General features: G+C 55.0%; 1 protein-coding gene across 1 annotated transcript; it reads right to left on the bottom strand.

The window, feature by feature from the left end:
- Positions 1-83: 83 nt before the first annotated feature.
- Positions 84-17,094, bottom strand: COPA (COPI coat complex subunit alpha). Its single transcript, XM_050330513.1, has 33 exons — positions 16,986-17,094; positions 16,051-16,164; positions 15,581-15,654; positions 15,105-15,185; positions 14,605-14,681; positions 13,981-14,090; positions 12,843-12,952; positions 12,410-12,509; positions 12,059-12,194; positions 11,889-11,971; positions 11,651-11,801; positions 11,219-11,285; positions 11,050-11,125; positions 9,379-9,461; positions 8,238-8,377; positions 7,273-7,358; positions 6,853-6,991; positions 6,565-6,727; positions 6,068-6,214; positions 5,748-5,937; positions 5,551-5,646; positions 5,074-5,162; positions 4,771-4,894; positions 4,345-4,434; positions 4,158-4,267; positions 3,918-3,995; positions 3,753-3,821; positions 3,408-3,544; positions 2,294-2,480; positions 2,106-2,216; positions 1,678-1,839; positions 1,369-1,563; positions 84-679 (listed from the first exon to the last, which is right to left on the bottom strand). The coding sequence occupies exons 1-33, from the start codon at positions 17,023-17,025 to the stop codon at positions 620-622; spliced, it is 3,675 nt and encodes a 1,224-aa protein (XP_050186470.1). The 5' UTR covers positions 17,026-17,094; the 3' UTR covers positions 84-619.
- Between the last annotated feature and the right edge of the window lie 23 nt (positions 17,095-17,117).

The raw sequence follows: 17,117 nt of genomic DNA, 5'->3' as shown, positions 1-17,117 counted from the left end.
GGATCCCAGAAATCCCCGAGGTTGGAAATTCAGTGGCACCTCCTGTGCCTCGGTAAAACCAATTGAGCTACAAAACTGGAAGATCGGGGTGGTTGAATTACTTTATTCATGTGTGAAGCTGATTAGTTTGAGAAATGTTACCAGGACAACAAAACAAAGAGTCACCATGACCACAAATCTTGAGCCAGTGCCATTTCCAAGGGGAGAACTGCCCTGGAGTTGGGAGGGGCTTTGCACTGCCCCGGTTCCCGACAGTGCCACATTCCCAGAGCCATTCCTGGCTCTTCCAAGAAATTCTTTCAGGACCTAAAGGGTGTCAGAGGCAATTGCTGCCTCTGCAGCAGTTTCTAAAGTGCTCTGTGGTAACCAGGACTCGGCAGAGCTGCCCTTTCCCCTCTGGAAAAGATTTGCCATAGGACAACGGTCCAGGAAAACTTCACACCAGCCAGTCTGGAAACAAGGGAAAACTCCTACTTGGAAGCAGAGTCTCACTACAGCATTCCTGGGTGGGGACATCAAGTGGGACAGCACAGGCAAGGCTATGGGGAAGAGATGAGGCTACAAGTCGGGATGGGGGAGTGGAATTTGCCCTCACATTTCCCCCCCAGGACAGGAATTCCTAGCGGAACTGCAGAGGGCTGATGCGCAGCCCGATGACGTCCTTGCCGATCTCCGTCACCTGAGGGACAAAAGGAGATGATTCATGGTCAAAAGCAACTCAAAATCCCAACCCTGGGTGCAGCCCTTGGAGCATCAACTGCTCTGGAGAACAGAATCCCAGCTGGGGTTGGAAGAGACCTCTGGAGATGACCCAGTGCAAGGCAGGGTCACCCAGAGCAGGTGACACGGGGACACGTCCAGGTGGGGTTGGAATGTCTCCAGAGAGGAGACTCCACACCCTCCCTGGGCAGCTGTTCCATGTGGAACTGCTTGTGGTTTAGTTTAGGGCCATCACTCCTCATCCTGGGCACCACTGGGAAGAGCCTGGGACCATCCTGACACCCCTTGGGGATGTTTGTATGGATGGATGAGACCCCATCTCAGATGAGGAGTTTGTAGGGATATTTGAGATGTTTGTACGGATTGATGAGATCCCCTCTCAGTCTTCTCCAGACTAACCAGGCCCAGCTCCCACAGTCTCTCCCCATCAGGGAGATGCTCCAGACCCCAAATCACCTCTGAACCCACACAGCCCCTCACCATGAGGTCATCCCCGAATTCAGGCAGCGTTTCAACTTCACAGCCCCCAAACTCTTCTCCCTCACATGACACACCACCACCAAGTCAGTTCAGGAGGACAAAGGAGCGGGGGGGGAGCTGTGGAAGGGAATTCCCAAGGGAAACACCCCGGGATGGAGACGCCCTCACCGTGGTGACGCGGCAGATCTGCCCACGGAACTCGGGGCAGTAGCAGGCCCCGCTGAGAGGACACTTCTCCACGGGTTTCCCGCGGTAGATGGGTCTGTAGGAGGCAGCACAGATGTCAAAGGGGTTGTGCATGTCATAGTTGAGCTGGTAGGTGTCCGTGGGGTTCTTCTCACACGCCGACAGGATCTTGCGCGTCTGCAAAAAAAAAAACAAGCGACCGCGTCGACCGGGGTGGCACGAGGAGACCCCAAAAGCAAGATCTGTCTGTCCCACCGGGGATGTTTCCACCTGAGCACCTCCCAGACCTACCTGCTGGGCCACCTCGGGCTTCGGGCCCAGCTCCAGCAGCCGCCGGGCGAAAGTCGCCGCGGTCTTGAAGTTCTTGAGTTTGAAGAAGAGGTTGAGGGCGGTTCGGAGCACCAGGATCATGTGCACGGGCTGCAGGTTGGAGTGGGTGAAGTAGGCAGCCATCTGCAGGAGGGAGAAGGGAAAACAGGGCTACAAACCACTGCCAGGAGTGGGGATGGCTGGAAGTGCTGCAAGGAACCCGTCCCTGCTGGGGAAGGAGGGAAAGTAGGGATAGAACCACTGCCAGGAGTGGGGATGGCTGGAAGTGCTGCAAGGAACCCGTTCCCCCCTCACACACACATAACCCCTGATTTCAAGGTGGAAAGGGCAGAATCCCTTTTTTTAAACCCCTGTGAGGGCACAGCCACGCCAGGGAAGGAATCCTGTACCTCACAAATCCTCTTCTGCTGCTCCAGGGTGTCCTTGGGCAGCTTCTTCCGCTCGATCTCCATGGAGAGCCCCACGATGTATTCCCGGCAAATGGCAATGAGCTGCTGGGCCTGAGGGAGAGGGACAGAGTCAGGAGTGGCCTCCTGCCCCGTGGACACACAGAGGGGACGAGGGGTCTGTCCCTCACCTCAGCAATCTCCTGCTTGTTGTCCACCACCAGCAAGGGGACGCTGAGCAGGATGGAGCGGAACTTCTCCACGGCCTCCTCGAACTTGCCGGCGGTGGTGAGTTGGTAGCAGAGCTGCAGCCGCTGGATCAGGTCATTGAGCTTCAGCCCCACAGCGGGGAGGGCGTTTTTCAGACCGGCTTCTTTCCTGGGGACACCACACAGAGGTTGGGGGACACAGCGGGGTCAGGGTGGGGGCCAAGCAGGGACACACTGACTGGAGGTTTGTCCCGGTTTTCACGGGATCACCATGAGGTTGGAAAAGCCCTCCCAGCCCATCCAGTCCACACCCTGTGCCCCATCCCCGCCTTGTCCCCCAGCCCAGAGCGCTCAGTGCCACGGCCAGGCCTTCCCTGGACACCTCCAGGCATGAAGTGCCAGAGTTCCCAGGCTGCACTAACGTGGAGAAAGTTGGGAATTGTGTGTGGCAGAGTTATGGAGGCAAAGATAAAGAGATGAAAACCAGGTCACCAGTTTGCCCTGGTGAGGCCCCACCTTGGGTGCTGTGTCCAGGGCTGGGCCCATCATGGCAGGACAGACATGAAGGGACTGGAGCGTGGCCAGAGAAGGGAATGGGGCTGGAACAGCAGGAGAAGGGGCTGGAGACACTCCTGAGGGAGCTGGGGGGGCTCAGCCTGGAGAAAAAGAGGCTCAGGGGGGACCTTCTGGCTCTGGAATTCCCTGGAAGGAGGTTGGAGGTGGGGGGCTCTGCTCCCAGGGAACAAGGGACAGGAGGAGAGGGAACAACCTCCAGCTGTGCCAGGGGAGGGTCAGGTTGGACATCAGGAGGAATTTCCTCCTGGAAAGGGTGGTGAGGCCTTGACAGGGGCTGCCCAGGGAGGTGGGGAAGGTGCCCAAGGACGTGGCACTGAGTGCTCTGGGTTGGTGACAAGGCAGGAATGGGGCACTGGATGAACTCAGAAATCTTTTCCAACCTCACCAACCCTGTGATTTTTCAACAGCACCTTCCAAGCTCTACTGGAAAAAAAACCAACCTGTGGCTCCCAAGTGTCCAGCAGCTGGCAGGTCCCTGGCACAAGGGGAGGGGGGCCCAGAGGAGCTGCCCAGTGCTCACCAGTTGCGGTGTGGGAATCCATACATGGCTGGCAGGCTCGGCAGGGCCTGGTAGGTCGTGCGGCCCCGGGCAAAGGTTTGAAGGAAGAGCTGCTTGTAGGGCCCAAAGCTGGTCACTCCCACCTGGTCGTGGAGGAGCTGGAAGGGACAAGTGGATCTGGCTGAGGGAAAGCTGGCACAGGCACCACTGAGGCTTCACCCACAGCTTGGTTTCACACCCAGGCAAAACGAGGCGCAAAACGATGCCCGAAAAGGGGCATAAAAATGAAGCTTCAGGTGGATGAGGGAGAGAAACTCAAGGAGAAAGGGCACAGTTTATCCCTGGAAAATCCATGGGGAAACTTACTCTCATTGCTGTCTCAAAGGAGCCCGCCAGGATGTGGTCAACAGGAAGCTGGGAATTGTTGCACCACACCTACAAGAAGGGAAGGGAAACACATGGAAGAGGAATTGGGTCCTGCCCTCACCACCCCTCAAAGTTCTCACAATCCAAGCCCTGATTTGGCATTACCTGAGCTGGGCTGGTGCCCTTGGTGGGAGGCACAAAGAATCCATCCTCTGCTGCTCCTGCTGGGCCAGCAGGAACATCCTGGGGGAACACACAGAGCAGGGATTAGTGGGGGTGTTTCCAGCACCCAGATGAAATCAGAGCCGTGGGGGACCAAGCCTGAAGAAAGCCCAGAACACACTTCCCCCACCTCCCTCACCAGCTGTCAGTGCCTTCCCAAGGAACTACCAAGGAGCTTCCTACCAGTTCAGGGGGAAGATCCAAATCTTCTTCCACTTCCCATCCACCTCCTTCTTCCTGTCCTTTCCCCAGGCCTTCCTCTCCAAAGCCCTCTCCAGCATCCACAAAACCATCTGGAAGGAGGGGGGGAAACGTCAGAGCCCTGACACAGGCCCACACTTTTCCAAGGAAAGCTCTTGGATCCACCCACCTTCATCCAGCTGCAGCTCTGCATCTTCTCCCCAGCCCTCGGTGCCCACGGTGTCGATGTCGATGTCAGCAGCCAAAGCACCTCCTTTGCCTAAAAAAAAAAAGGGCAGGAGCCTCCATGAACTCATCCCTCAAGTGCTAAGACAGGAATTCCAGGAGGAATTCCCTGCCCTCCCATCTTGTGCTTAAAGGTCAAAGGTTTCACACAATCCCAGAATCATCTGGGTGGGAAAAGATCATCCAGGATCATCCAGTCCTGGATCCATCCCCACCTTGTCCCCCACCCCAGCCCAGAGCACTCAGTGCCACAGCCAGGCCTTCCCTGGACACCTCCAGGGGTGGGGACTCCCCCACCTGTCAGGGAGTTGCAGAGAGCCAGAAGGTCCCCCCCTTGAGCTTTCCAAGCTTTCCAGGGACAAGGCCATACCTTTGCTGGCGATTGTTCCCTCAAAGAAGCCCTTGGAGACAGTCAGCAGTGGCCAGTTGGTGTCCAAAGGCATGACAGGAGCAGGAGGCTGCAGCAGCTTCGCGTTGGGATCGATGTCTGGAATCTGAGCAGGAAACAGGCAAAGCCATGTAAGGAAAATCCCATTCTGTGAGCTGAGGGGGAGATGGTTCCCCTCCCCCTCCCTGAAAGGAGCTGCCCAGCCTGTCCCTCTGCCACCAGATCCTGCTGTCACCCTCCTCCCCAGCTCCAGAGCTCTCGAGGAGCATCGATCAGCTCACGAACCGTTTCCTTTTCAGGATCAAAGGTTTCCTTCAGGCTCTCGGCTTCCTCATCCAGGCCATGAGTTGCAGCTGTGAGATAAGCCAGGGACTCTGGAATTAGAACACAAGGAATCATTTAGGTGGCAAAAGACCTCTAAGATCATCAAGTCCAACCTCCTGAATCCTTTGATCACCACCCTGGAAACAACACTCTGTCACCCAGAGAGGTCCCACAGCAGCACACATGGGCACACAGGGGGGATCAGCAGGACGTCCAGGTGTGGAATCACACCTCTAAGGTGTCCCTGGATTTAGGAGTGATCCCTGAAATAAGATCTACAGTTGATTCAGGTCTCAGAGATGTTGCCCCAGCTTTTCTGCTCATCCAATTCAGTTCCTCAGGTAAGGGATTGTTCTGACCCGCCTCCAGGATTTATTGTTCATCCCCAAAAGCTTCTGCCCAGCTCACAGGGACAGATTTCGGTGTGGAATTACTCACTTTGCCCACAGTTCTTCAGGATCCTCACTCTCTCTGCCACGTCCCCCAGGTACAAGGCATTCTGGTAGTGCCCACTCATGTCCTTACGGATCTCAGCTAAACCAAGAGGAAAAAAGCCACAATAACTTTGCTGCTCTTGGCCTTTTCCTTCTGGGAATGCTCCTGGGGATCTCCTTTGCCACCAGCCCGGCACTCACCTATCTTCATCATCTTCCGGAGCTTCTCCAGGTTGCCGGTGATGAGGTAGAGGAAGGAGAGCCTGTCGAAGTTCTTGGTGCGCTGGTAGCACATCTCCACGATCTGGTGGTTGCCCTGCAGCAAGGCCACCTCTCCCAGCTTCTCCCAGCAGTTCTTGTCATCCAGAGCTTTGGCTGCTTCCAGAGCAATCTAAGAGGAGAGCTGACACAGTCAGTGATGCCTGGCAGGCCGGAGTTTTCCCTGCACCTCCAACGGTGAGGTCTGGGAAGCGACGCCCCACAAGGGATGCGCCTTTCCCTCAGCACCACCAAGCGCTCACCTCGATGTTGCCACACTCCAGGGCCAGGCTGAAACGGGTCTTCTCGTCCTTGACAAAGTGCAGGGCCACCTCTGGGTAGCCCTTCTTCTGCAGGTAGGCGATGATGGACTGGCCCACCAGCTTGGCGTTCCTCACCATGTGCAGCACCTGCCGAGGAACGGCCCCCGTGAGCACCTTCCCCCTCCTCCTCGGGTTTGGTGGAGCGACAGGACAAGAGGGGGACAGGTTTCATGATAATAGAAGGGAAATTTGGGTTGGATTATACGCAGGAAATTGTTCCCTGTGAGGGTGGGGAGGCCCCCCAGCACAGGTTGCCCAGCAAAGCTTTGGCTGGGCATCCCTGGCAGTGTCCAAGGCCAGCTTGGAGCAACCTGACCTAGTGGGAGGCGTCCCTGCCCGTGGCAGGGGTGGAATGGGATGACCTTCTCTGACCCCTTCCAACCCAACCATTCCCTGATCCCCCCTGACTGACTCTGTGCCACCCCCATCCCTCTCACCTCATCATACTTCCTGTTGATCAGGGCCAGCTTGAACTTGAACTCGGTGGGGTCGATGGTGAGGACGCGGGGCCGGCACTCCCTGTCCAGGCAGTACACGTTGTTCCCCTTCACCCGCGTCACGTAGATGGGCAGGTCCAGGGTGCGGATGATGCCGTGATCCCTGTGCCAACACAAGCACCCCTCAACACGCCTGTAGGGCCGTGATCTCCACCCCAAAGGAGACCCAGAGCTCTGTGTGCTGTTTTGGAGGATGAAGTGGGGGGGCTGGTGGCCCCCTGGACTCACCCCGTGGTCACGGCGTATTTGATGTGGTTGCTGGTGGTGTAGATGAAAACCCCGCTCTCATCCCAGGCCCCGCTCTTGACGCGGATGTTTTCGTGGATGTTACAGAGGGATTCCAGCTTTCTGTTGCAGATCATGATGGCTGGAGAGGGAAGGAAAGCAAAAGTCAGGCTGGGGGGACCTTCTGTTGTTAAACAGCTGAACTGTGGATCGTGTAACGGTTTGGGTTGGAAGGACCTTGGAGATCATCCAGTTCTGTGAAGGGATGAAATGGCAGGGCCTACACTGCCAGTGTCTTCACCTGCACCTTCACAGCTTCCCCAGAGGGCCAGGTTTGGCTGATCCCCAGCCAAGGAAGGGGTCAGTGTGGCCAAAGGATCCAGGTGAAACACGGATCCAAGCCCCTTTACCCACCCCACTCACCGTGCTTGGCCAGCAGGGCCACGTGGGACATGTCAGCCGACCAGATGACGTATTTCACCTTGGAGATCTTCACCGAGGCCAGAGTCCTGGGAGGGGACAGCACTGCCATCAGGCAGGGCAACACACCCAACCACCCCAGCAAGCTCCAGGACCAAGCTCTGCACGAGAACCCCCAGTGCCCAAGAGCCCGGACCCCATTTCAGATGCCCCAAAGCCGCTTTTTCCTGCCCTGGAGCTACAAAATCCTGAGGCAGAACTGGGGGTTTCTGCAGCAAAACAAACCTTTCTGCATATCTGAGCAGTAACAAATATGCTGGAGGGACAACTGACTTCCAACCTCAGGTTTGTGAGAGGCTTTGGGAGCAGAAGGAGGGGAATTGGGGATTTCCAAGCAGCGTCTGCATCGTTGAATTCCCTCACCGCTTTCCCAACAAGGGAAAGACAAGGCATAAAAACAGGGAAATGAGGCAAATTCGGGGACACAATCAATCCATAATTTATCTGCAGATAATCCAGAACCTTCTGAAGCCTCCAAAGATGGCCTAAAGCACCAACACTGTGCCTGTTCTTTGTGGCCAGGGCTCGTCCAGCGGCCCAACGAGCACCGAGATGCAAAACCTGGGGACATGAATCCAACCAAGCTGAGCTTGATTGAGTTTGGGCTTTTTGCTGCCTCTCCCCTTTTCCAACACCCCATTCTGCAGTCCCAGGCTTTCCAAACATCTCCCTGTGATCCATGGCACGATGCCTGTGGCATAAATTACTCCTTGGCTGTGTTTACTCTGCTCTTCCTAACAGTTGTTGGCCGTGGTTTGGATCAGCCCGACGCAGCTGAGGCTGAATTCTGAGGGCATTAATAGCCACTACTTGTCCCCTGAGGGCTTAAAACTGCAGGATTAGGATATTAAAGCTTAAAACTGCAGGATTAGGGGTAGGGAAGCTTCTCCCAGCAGCCAGGGTCTCACCGTTTCTGCTGCACGTCGAAGAGGGTGATGGAGTCGGTGTCTCTCAGCAGAAGGTTCCCGGTGCCAGCGTAGAAAATCTCATCACAGTTGGGCACCTGCACCTTCTTTGTGATCTCATTCTTCAGGTTTTTGATGAGGATCTGGGAAATTTGACACCACGGGAGATTTTACAATGGAATTTCGGATTGCTGGGGAGAGCACAAGATGTTTCTTCCCCTTCGGATAAATTTTACCAGGGTGGTGTTTCCATGACTGTCTTTTCCCCTTCTTTCTCCTACTGCACTCCAGTGCAAATAAAGAGCTTTATTAAAAATCTAACCTGCATTTTCACAGAATCCAAGAGGCTGGAAAAGCCCTCCAAGGTTACCAAGTCCACTCTGTGCCCCATCCCCACCTTGTCCCCCAGCCCAGAGCACTCAGTGCCACAGCCAGGCCTTCCTTGGGCACCTCCAAGGGGTGAGGACTCCCCCACCTCCCTGGGCAGCCCCTGCCAAAGCCTAACCACCCTTTCCAGCAAGAAATTCTTCCTGATGCCCAACCTGACCCTCCCCTGGCACAGCTTGAGGCCGTTCCCTCTCCTCCTGTCCCTTGTTCCCTGCGAGCAGAGCCCGACACCCCCCTGGCTCCAACCTCCTGTCAGGGAGTTGCAGAGAGCCAGAAGGTCCCCCCTGAGTCTCCTTTTCTCCAGGATGAGCCCCCCCAGCTCCCTCAGGAGTTCTCCAGCCCCTTCTCCTGCTGCTCCAGCCCCATTCCCTTCTCTGGCCACATTCCAGCCCCTCAACGTCTCTCTCATCTTGAGGGACCCAGACCTGAACACAGCACTCAAGGTGACCCTCCCCAGTGCAATTTTCACTGTTTTCCCATTCCATTCCAGCTGTGGAAGTGCCCTGGGTGGCTTCCCAGCTTTGTTTTGGTTGCATTTCACTCCTAAACTCACCTCTGAGCTCAGATTTACTGCCCAGAAGCTCAACAACGTTTTCACTCATCCCATTTCTCCGCGTGACAACCCCCTCTGCGCACATCTGACTGCTCAGAGACTTCCAACAATCCTGTTATCCCAACCTCCCTGTTTTCCACCCAGCACCACCCTCCTCGTTAGCACAACGACCCCCCCAGAGGCAGGGGGAAGCTCAGAGATTACCGAGTGCATCCGATCGAGGACTGCAAAGCGGTTCCGAGCCACCCACACGGCCGTGAGCCCCGAGGAACGCTTCCCTTCGGGAGCTGGGAAATGGCAAACACACAGGCAGGGAGTAAAATAATAAAAATAAAAAGCAACCTCTGGCAGGTTCTTTTCCAGCCTTGCAACCCCAACTCCTGTTTCACCCCAGGCTGTTCACGAGGGGTTGTTTTCCTCCCCCCCCCTGTGTTCTCTCGGGTGGTGGTGTGGGCAGTGCCAGCCTCGTCTCCAGCCAAGGAACGTGGACTGGCACTGGAATGGGCAGTGCTGGGTGACAGCACGTCCATCACACTAATGAGCTGCAAAGGGAGCAGCCAAAGAGGTGTCAGAGTCCCTTGGAGCCCCCCCAGCCTGAAACTGCTCCTCCAGTGCCACCCCCTGCCCTGGGGACACCTCCCACCAGCCCAGGTCGCTCCAACCTGACCTTGGGCACTGCCCGGATGGGGCAGCCACAGCTTCTTCGGCTTCCCCACCCTCACAGCCAGGAATTCCTTCCCAATATCCAACCTCTGCCAGTCTGAACCCACCCCTTCGTCCTGTCCCTCCATCCCTTCTCCAAAGTCTCTCCCCACATTCCTTGTGGCCCCTTCAGGTCACAATCAGGTCAGCCCAAAAGCTTCTCTTCTCCAGGCTGAACAATCCCAACTCTCCCAGCCTTTCTGATGGATCAGAGCTGCTTGTTTGGGGGATTTACCACTGACTGTAGATATTCATCAACCACTAAAATTTCTGGAAAACACGCTTAAATTTCGCATTTTCACGAGGCTGAGACATCTCCTTGTCTGGAAGATGAATATCCCAGCTCCTCGTTTCAAGTGACACCAGCTGGGCGTCCCCAGACAAGTCGGGCTTTGAACACCTCAAACGAAATATTTCAAATACATTCAGCAATATTTCAGCTCTGAAAACTTCCTAAAATGCCCTTTTCTCCTTCCCTTTCTGAACCCACCTCTGACTGTGCCCAACAGAGAAAACAGTCCCTTCACCACCCCCTCAGGAATCAATAAATCTCTGCCCAAGTGAGCTGCTTTCCAGCCCCACTCATCCATCACTCCCCCTCATTCCCAAATCTTTACTGCCCTGACGACAGAGGCAGGAGGGACCAGCTGGAGTTTCAGCTCCCAAATGGAATCCACACAGTTATGAGAAAGAATGATTTGGGTTTTTTGGTTTTTTTCCCTAAATCATGTTTTGACTTGTAAATTGCCCAAAACTGATGTGGAATTTGCCGAGAGGAAAAATGACTCCTGGCACTGTCACTTTTACAGCCACTTTTCAGAGGATAAAAACCTCTTAGAACCAACCAAATCTGGTTGAAATCCATCTCTGGTTGACAAGCCAGGAAACCTCCTGCTGCGTGGAAAGGGGGAAAACGGAAAGTTCCTAATAACCAAATTATAAAATATAGATTTGGAGCAGTAAAAGTTTGGGATGAACATGAATTTTTCAAGTCAGGCTGGGGTGATAGAGTGGGCAGGGAGCTGCCAAATGACATGTGCTGCAGGGACACTGGGAAAAACAGAGAGGAGGAGGAGGGAAATGAGGGAATTTTTTTTTTTTTTTAATACAACACACAGAGTTGGAGAGAGGAGGAGGAAGGGGACAGGGATAACCCTCCAAGGGAACACCTACCATCCGGATTTTGGGAGTCAGCATCCTTGGGAATGGTGTAGAGATCGTAAGTGCTGTTCTCCAAGTTGCTGGCTCTCTGTGGAGAGGGAAAGATCATTTTAAGGGGGGGGGGGAGGATTTCAGGGAATCAACATTCCAAAGGCACATTTGTGCAGCAGGAGGGACTCACGGTGCACAGGAGGACGGCGTTCTCAGCGGGGTTGTAGGACATGTTGAACACAGGGAATTTGGAACCACTGAGGAAGAGCCATGGAGGAGAAAAAAACAAACAAAAAAAAAAAGGGACATTCTGAGTGGAACGAAATCATCTTCTGATAAATGGCCTTTGTTCTCCAAAGGCAGCAAAGAACAGAAGAACTCATCATAAAAAAACACCACAACAACATCAGCATTTAATAAACTAAAGAGCTGCTAAAACTTGTAACTACTTAACTGGAAAGATTTTATCTAAGTAGGCAAAAAGACTTGACTTAAAGCTACTTCTTCAGGCTTTCTAAATCCTTCAGGGGTACCTCAACGCAACGCCACGACCCGAAGAGCAGCAAACGTGGGATTGAGGATGCTGGGACACCTCCTGAGGACAGGTTGAGCCATCTCTTACCTTCTCAGCTGCATGACAGCCACGTCCTTGGAGCTGTTGAAGTCCAGCTGACGGAGGAAGCGGTCCTTGACGTAGTAGAGCATGTTCCCGTGCACGGCGTAGGCAGGACGCTCCCGCTCCAGCTTGAACACGATCATGCCACCATCGTGGCCTGTGAAAAACACGTGGGAATTCAAGGAAGGAAAAGCAAATCCTCCATGGACTTGCTTGGCCCCGAGGAGGAGGGGTTTTTTTTTACCTGCAGCAAAGAGGTTGAGGTTGGGATGAGCAGCCAACACCCAGAAGCGATCGTGGTCGCGCCGGAAGGTCTGGACGCCCGTCCTACGCAGGAGGAACAAAGGGGTTGGGGATAACTTGCCTTCCTAGGGATCAAAAGCTTCCTGCTGCTGGTGGCTGGGGAGCACTGACCGTTTGGACATGTCCCACACACGGATGCTCTTGTCCTCGGAGTTGCTGAGGATCAGCTCCTGGCGCGGGTGGAAGACGGCGCACGAGACGTTGTTGTAATGGCCCCGGCACGTGTCCACCTCCCAGGCCTTGGATTCTAACCACAGGGGGGGAAAGAAGGAGGGAAAATCAACTCTTAGACCTTCCTGACCTGCCTCCAACCACCAGCACAGCTCGCCCATGGCACTGATAACCCACAGAGGTGTGGAGCGTTGTGTTATTTGGGGGGACTCGCCTCCAGGTTCAGCTCCAACCTCAACTTCAACTCCCAACCCCCTTGTCCCCCTGGGCTGCCCCAGAGAATCCTCTCACCGTTCATCCTCCAGATCTTCACCTGCCGATCGTCGGCTCCCGACACGATCAGGGGCATGGTGGGGTGGAAGGCGGCCCAGTTCACCCCCCGGTCGTGGCCCTGCAGGAAAGAGGAGCCACCTGAAGCCATTTGGGGACAGAAAGGGACAGGCAAAGGAAGGGCAAAGCAACAGAGACTTTCAGACAGGTTTTGCCCACAAGCCAGCTTTTGCTGGTTGCATAATCTACAAGATATTAATCGTTGTATTACGAGAAATCCGTGGAGCCACATCAGGTGTTTGAACTCCGTTCTCCTGACATTCTTAACCCTGCTTTCCTGATATTTTTAACTTTGGTTCCCTGATGTTTCTCAGGGCTTTTGGAGGATCATTTGTGTCACAGAGGTTTCATCTGCAGGGGGCTGTGCTGCACACACAGGTGGTCAGGGTGGTACCTCCAGGACGTGTTTCACCACCGCGTCCGTTGTCCCAAACAAATCCACGCCCGTGATTCCCCTGACATCCGACTCCACGGCTCCAGGGGACAGGTTCTTCTTCCTCAGGCCTCGTGAAGCGAAAGGGGAAGGAGGAAGCAGCATTAGAGGAGGCAAAAGTTTTATTACCACAGGAGCCCTGAGGTTGGAAAAGCCCCTCAAGGTCAACGAGTCCACCCTGCGCCCCATCCCCACCTTGTCCCTCTGCTCAGGGAGGAGGATTTGGGAATGTGACCTTTAAACTCATGTAACTGAGGGCATGGAAAGGCTCACAATCCCAAAAACCTGCTGGAAAAGCTCCCGCTGCTGCCAACAGTGCACAGCACACATGGAGCCCCGTGACGAGGATTATGGACACAGCAGCACCAGGCAAAATGGGAAATAACTCTTCCCAGGAGACTGCTGGAGCCAGAGCAGAATCCTGATAAGGACATAAGTCATCCTGGGGAAAAACTGTGGAGCGGGATGACGTTTGGAATCCGTTCCTGGTCTCCCTGTCGGTTTTTCCACACACCAGCGCTGTTGTCCGACCAGAGCGACAGCTGAGTCAATAATCCAGCACGTCCCTAAACCCCCTCACCACGGATCAGCCGAGGAAAAACAGCCCTGTACCATCTCCAAACCAATTTGGCAGCTGGAACTCTGCTGAGAGCGAGTTTTTTGGGAGAGTGGAGCAGCAGAGCTCGGCGGCAGAAGAGCTGTTAAAACTCCCGTGCTGGCAGAGCTGAGAGGGGGACAGGTTTTAAATATCCAGGATATCCTGTCCCCTGGATATCCTGAATATTGACACAGCTGGCAGTGCCTGAGCCTGTGCCACGAGCACAGTGTGTCCAACCAGAACTGCCACAGGATCTAGAACAATCTACTGGCTGTAACACCACCAGCCCCACCACCACTTAAAATCACCCTTATTTCCAGTTTTTCCTTCCAGATTTCATCCCAGCACCTTCATATTTCACTCCAGCACCTTGTGGCCTGGATAGAACTAAGAAACAGCCTCCTTTGCTCCAGGATGAGCCCCCTCCAAGCTCCCCCTCACAGGATTGACTCTCCAAACCCTTGTTTTTGAGGTGGGCTTTGCCCCTCCTTGGCAGCTCACCAGAGATATCCCAAACCCTCACGGTCTGATCCAAGCTGGCAGACACCACCAGGTCCTCCGAGGGGTGGAACTGGGCACACATCACGTAGTGGTTGTGTCCTGTCAGGACACTGCAAGAAAAAAAAGGGGTAGAAAACACCATTAAAACTGAAAATATATTAATAAACATCTCCATTTGAATCAACAGCAACAACCTCAGGCTGGGGAAGGACCAGGATTGCCAAAAGCTGCCCTGCAGGGCTGAACACGTGGAATTGTGGAAGGGGATGGGTTGGAATGATCCTTAAAGGTCATTGAGACCATGGGCAGGGACACTTTTCCCTATCCCAGGTTGCTCCAACCTGGTCTTGGACACTCCCAGGGATGGAGCAGCCACAGCTTCTCTGGGCAAGCTGTACCAGGGCCTGCCCACCCTCACAGGGAGGAATTCCTTCCCGATATCCAAACTAAACTTTCCCCTCTTCCACTTTGAACCCTTTTCCCCTTGTCCTGTCACTCCATCTCCTGATAAAAAGTCCCTCTCCAACATCCCTTCTCTCTAGCAGAGATTGTCCTCCTTGAAAGCCACCAATCCCACCCCCAAAACCGAGCTGTTCTTTTTTGGAAGCCCCCCCTCGGTCTCACCAGACACAAGTCCTGGACTGCCAGTTCCACACCCGGATGGTCTGGTCATCAGAAGCGCTCAGGATCCAGGGATATTCCTAAAAAAAAAAACAAAAACAAAGTATTCTGCACGTGAAGCCCTCCCCACGTGGGATTTTCCAACCATCCCCCAGGAATCCCTGAATCTCTAAGACTTCCAAGATCATCAAGGCCAAGCTGTGACCCACCCCCACCTCGTCAGCGAGTGCCACGTCCAGTCATTCCTTGGGCACTCCCAGGGATCCAGGGGCAGCCACAGCTTCTCTGGGCAACCTGTGCCAGGGCCTGCCCACCCTCCCAGGGAACAATCCCTTCCCAATATCCCACCTAAACCTCGCTCCCTGTCAGTTTGGAGCCTTATCCTGGCACTCCTGGCCCTTGGGAAAGTCCCTCTCCATCCTCCTTGTCTCTTTAGCACCCAATCCAACCCAGGAAATCAAAGAGCATTCCCTGTTCCCCCTCAAGGCAGCAGGAAAACTCACATGGTGGAAGAAGGTGGTCCGGATGTAATCCAAGTGGCCCAGCAGGGTGAAGAGGCAGCGGCGCAGTTTGTAATTCCAGACCTGGAAATCACAGAATCACGGAACATCCTGAGCTGGAAAGGCCCCTGAGGGATCCTCCAAGTCCAACTCCACAGAGTAGAATCCCTCTGGGATGTTTTTTTGTTTTGTTTTTTTGGTCTACATTCCCACATCTCAGCTCAACTCTTCCATCTTAAAAAGTTGGTTTTAATTCAACTTACAACGAGACTTCGCCCTCACGTCCCTGAAACAGGTGGATCACAACTCCCAAATTTTATTTCCCACCACCACCACCACCCTTTTATCATCTTTTCCTACAATCTTCTGAGCTGGAAGGGACCCACAAGGATCATCCAAGTCCAAGCAGTTTCTTTCATCTTCCCTTCCCTGGGTGGCACCTTTTCAGAGACCAAGAGCCGAAAAAGGAAATATTTTACCTTTATTTTGTAATCATCACCTCCAGAAACAAACAGGGGCTGCTGTTTGTGGAAATCAATTCCTCGGACGGGTCCTGCAAACGGGGAAAAGCAGGGATGGTTGGAGCAATCCCTGCACCACTTACAGGCTGCAGTTTGCCCTTCTCCTCCCTCCTGCTGCTACTGAGAAACCCCAGAGGTTTAAATCACAGCAAGATGTTGTGTAACAGCCTGAAATTCCATCCCCAAACCCTTCCTTTCACCGAATCCTGGAATATCCTGGGTCGAAAGGGACCCACAAGGATCATCCAAGTCCAACTCCTGGCCCTGCACAGACACCCCAACAATCCCTCCTAGTGCCAACCACCTCTAGTTCTAATTCCAAGGGGGCTCTGGGATCAAAGGAACCTCCAGATGAGCCCAGTTCCACCTCCTGCAACCCCAACATCCCTCGCCAGGCAGGTCCCCCACCTCCCTGCCGCCCCACTGACCGTCGTGCTCGTCAAACTTGTCGATGAGGGTGCACATGCGATAGTCCCACAGCTGGATGACCCCATTGTGGAGGCTGGTGAGGATCCAGGGCCGCTTTGGGTGGAAGCTGAGCCCTGTGGAGGCACACGGAGAGGTGAGGGGGGGACCAGGGGAGTTGTTTCCTGCCCCGCTCAGGGACCTCAGGGCTGGCTGGGATCTCCTGGCTCAGCCCCCCCTGTTACTGAATCAATGACGGAATTAGAGAATCGCAGAATGGTTTGGGTTGGAAGGGACCTCAAAGATCATCTTGCCACGGGCAGGGGCACCTTCCAGCAGACCAGGCTGCGTGAACGCTGCCAGGGATGGGGCAGCCACAAGGACGGATTTAGCTTGGAAATGCCCTCCAGGATCATCCAGGTTGCCCCATCCCCACCTTGTCACTCAGTGCCACATCCAGTCCTTCCTCGGGCACCTCCAGGGTGGGGACTCCCCACCTCCCTGGGCAGCCCCTGCCAAGGCCTCACCACCCTTTCCATGGGGAAATTCCTGCTGATGCCCAACCTGAGCCTCCCCTGGCACGGTTTGAGGCCATTCCCTCTCCTCCTGTCCCTCATTCCCTGGGAGCAGAGCCCGACCCCTCTCAGCTCCCCCCTCCTGCCAGGGAATTCCAGAGCCAGAAGGTCCCCCCTGAGCCTCCTTTTCTCCAGGCTGACACCCCCCCCAGCTCCCTCAGGAGCGTCTCCAGCCCCTTCCCCAGCTCCGTTCCCTTCCCTGGACACGCTCCAGCCCCTCGGGGTCCCAGCCCCGGACCCCTCAGCGCTCCACGCTCCCTCCCCAGCCCCGCCCGCCATCGCCGCCATCGCTTTTTCTCCTTTAGGCACAGCCCGTTTCCCATCCACATTTTTTCCCACAGCGCGTGTCCATCTGTACACGTCCCCGCATCCACCGCCGTTACCTTTCACCCGGGCCGACTTGGTCTCGAACTTGGTCAGCATCGCCCCGGCCCCGGCCCCGGCCCCGCGGCCCCCGCTCCACGTCAGCGCCCCGGAACCGCCTCGGCCGCTTCCCCTTCCCGCTCCACCCCCGG

Source organism: Myiozetetes cayanensis, unplaced genomic scaffold (genome assembly GCF_022539395.1).
Source record: "Myiozetetes cayanensis isolate MyiCay16 unplaced genomic scaffold, myiCay2020 scf41, whole genome shotgun sequence".
NCBI classification, from domain to species: Eukaryota; Metazoa; Chordata; class Aves; order Passeriformes; family Tyrannidae; genus Myiozetetes; species Myiozetetes cayanensis.
This window is presented reverse-complemented; position numbering and strand designations above follow the sequence as displayed.

Bases quoted from the DNA above. Each gene is read 5' to 3' on its own strand.
- COPA (XM_050330513.1), bottom strand. From the start codon at position 17,025: ATGCTGACCAAGTTCGAGACCAAGTCGGCCCGGGTGAAAG. The intron at 9,462-11,049 runs GTAGGTGTTCCC...GCCATTTCCCAG, and splicing joins TGACTCCCAAAATCCGGATG to CTCCCGAAGGGAAGCGTTCC. The intron at 5,647-5,747 runs GTGAGTGCCGGG...CTCTTGGTTTAG, and splicing joins CCGGAAGATGATGAAGATAG to CTGAGATCCGTAAGGACATG.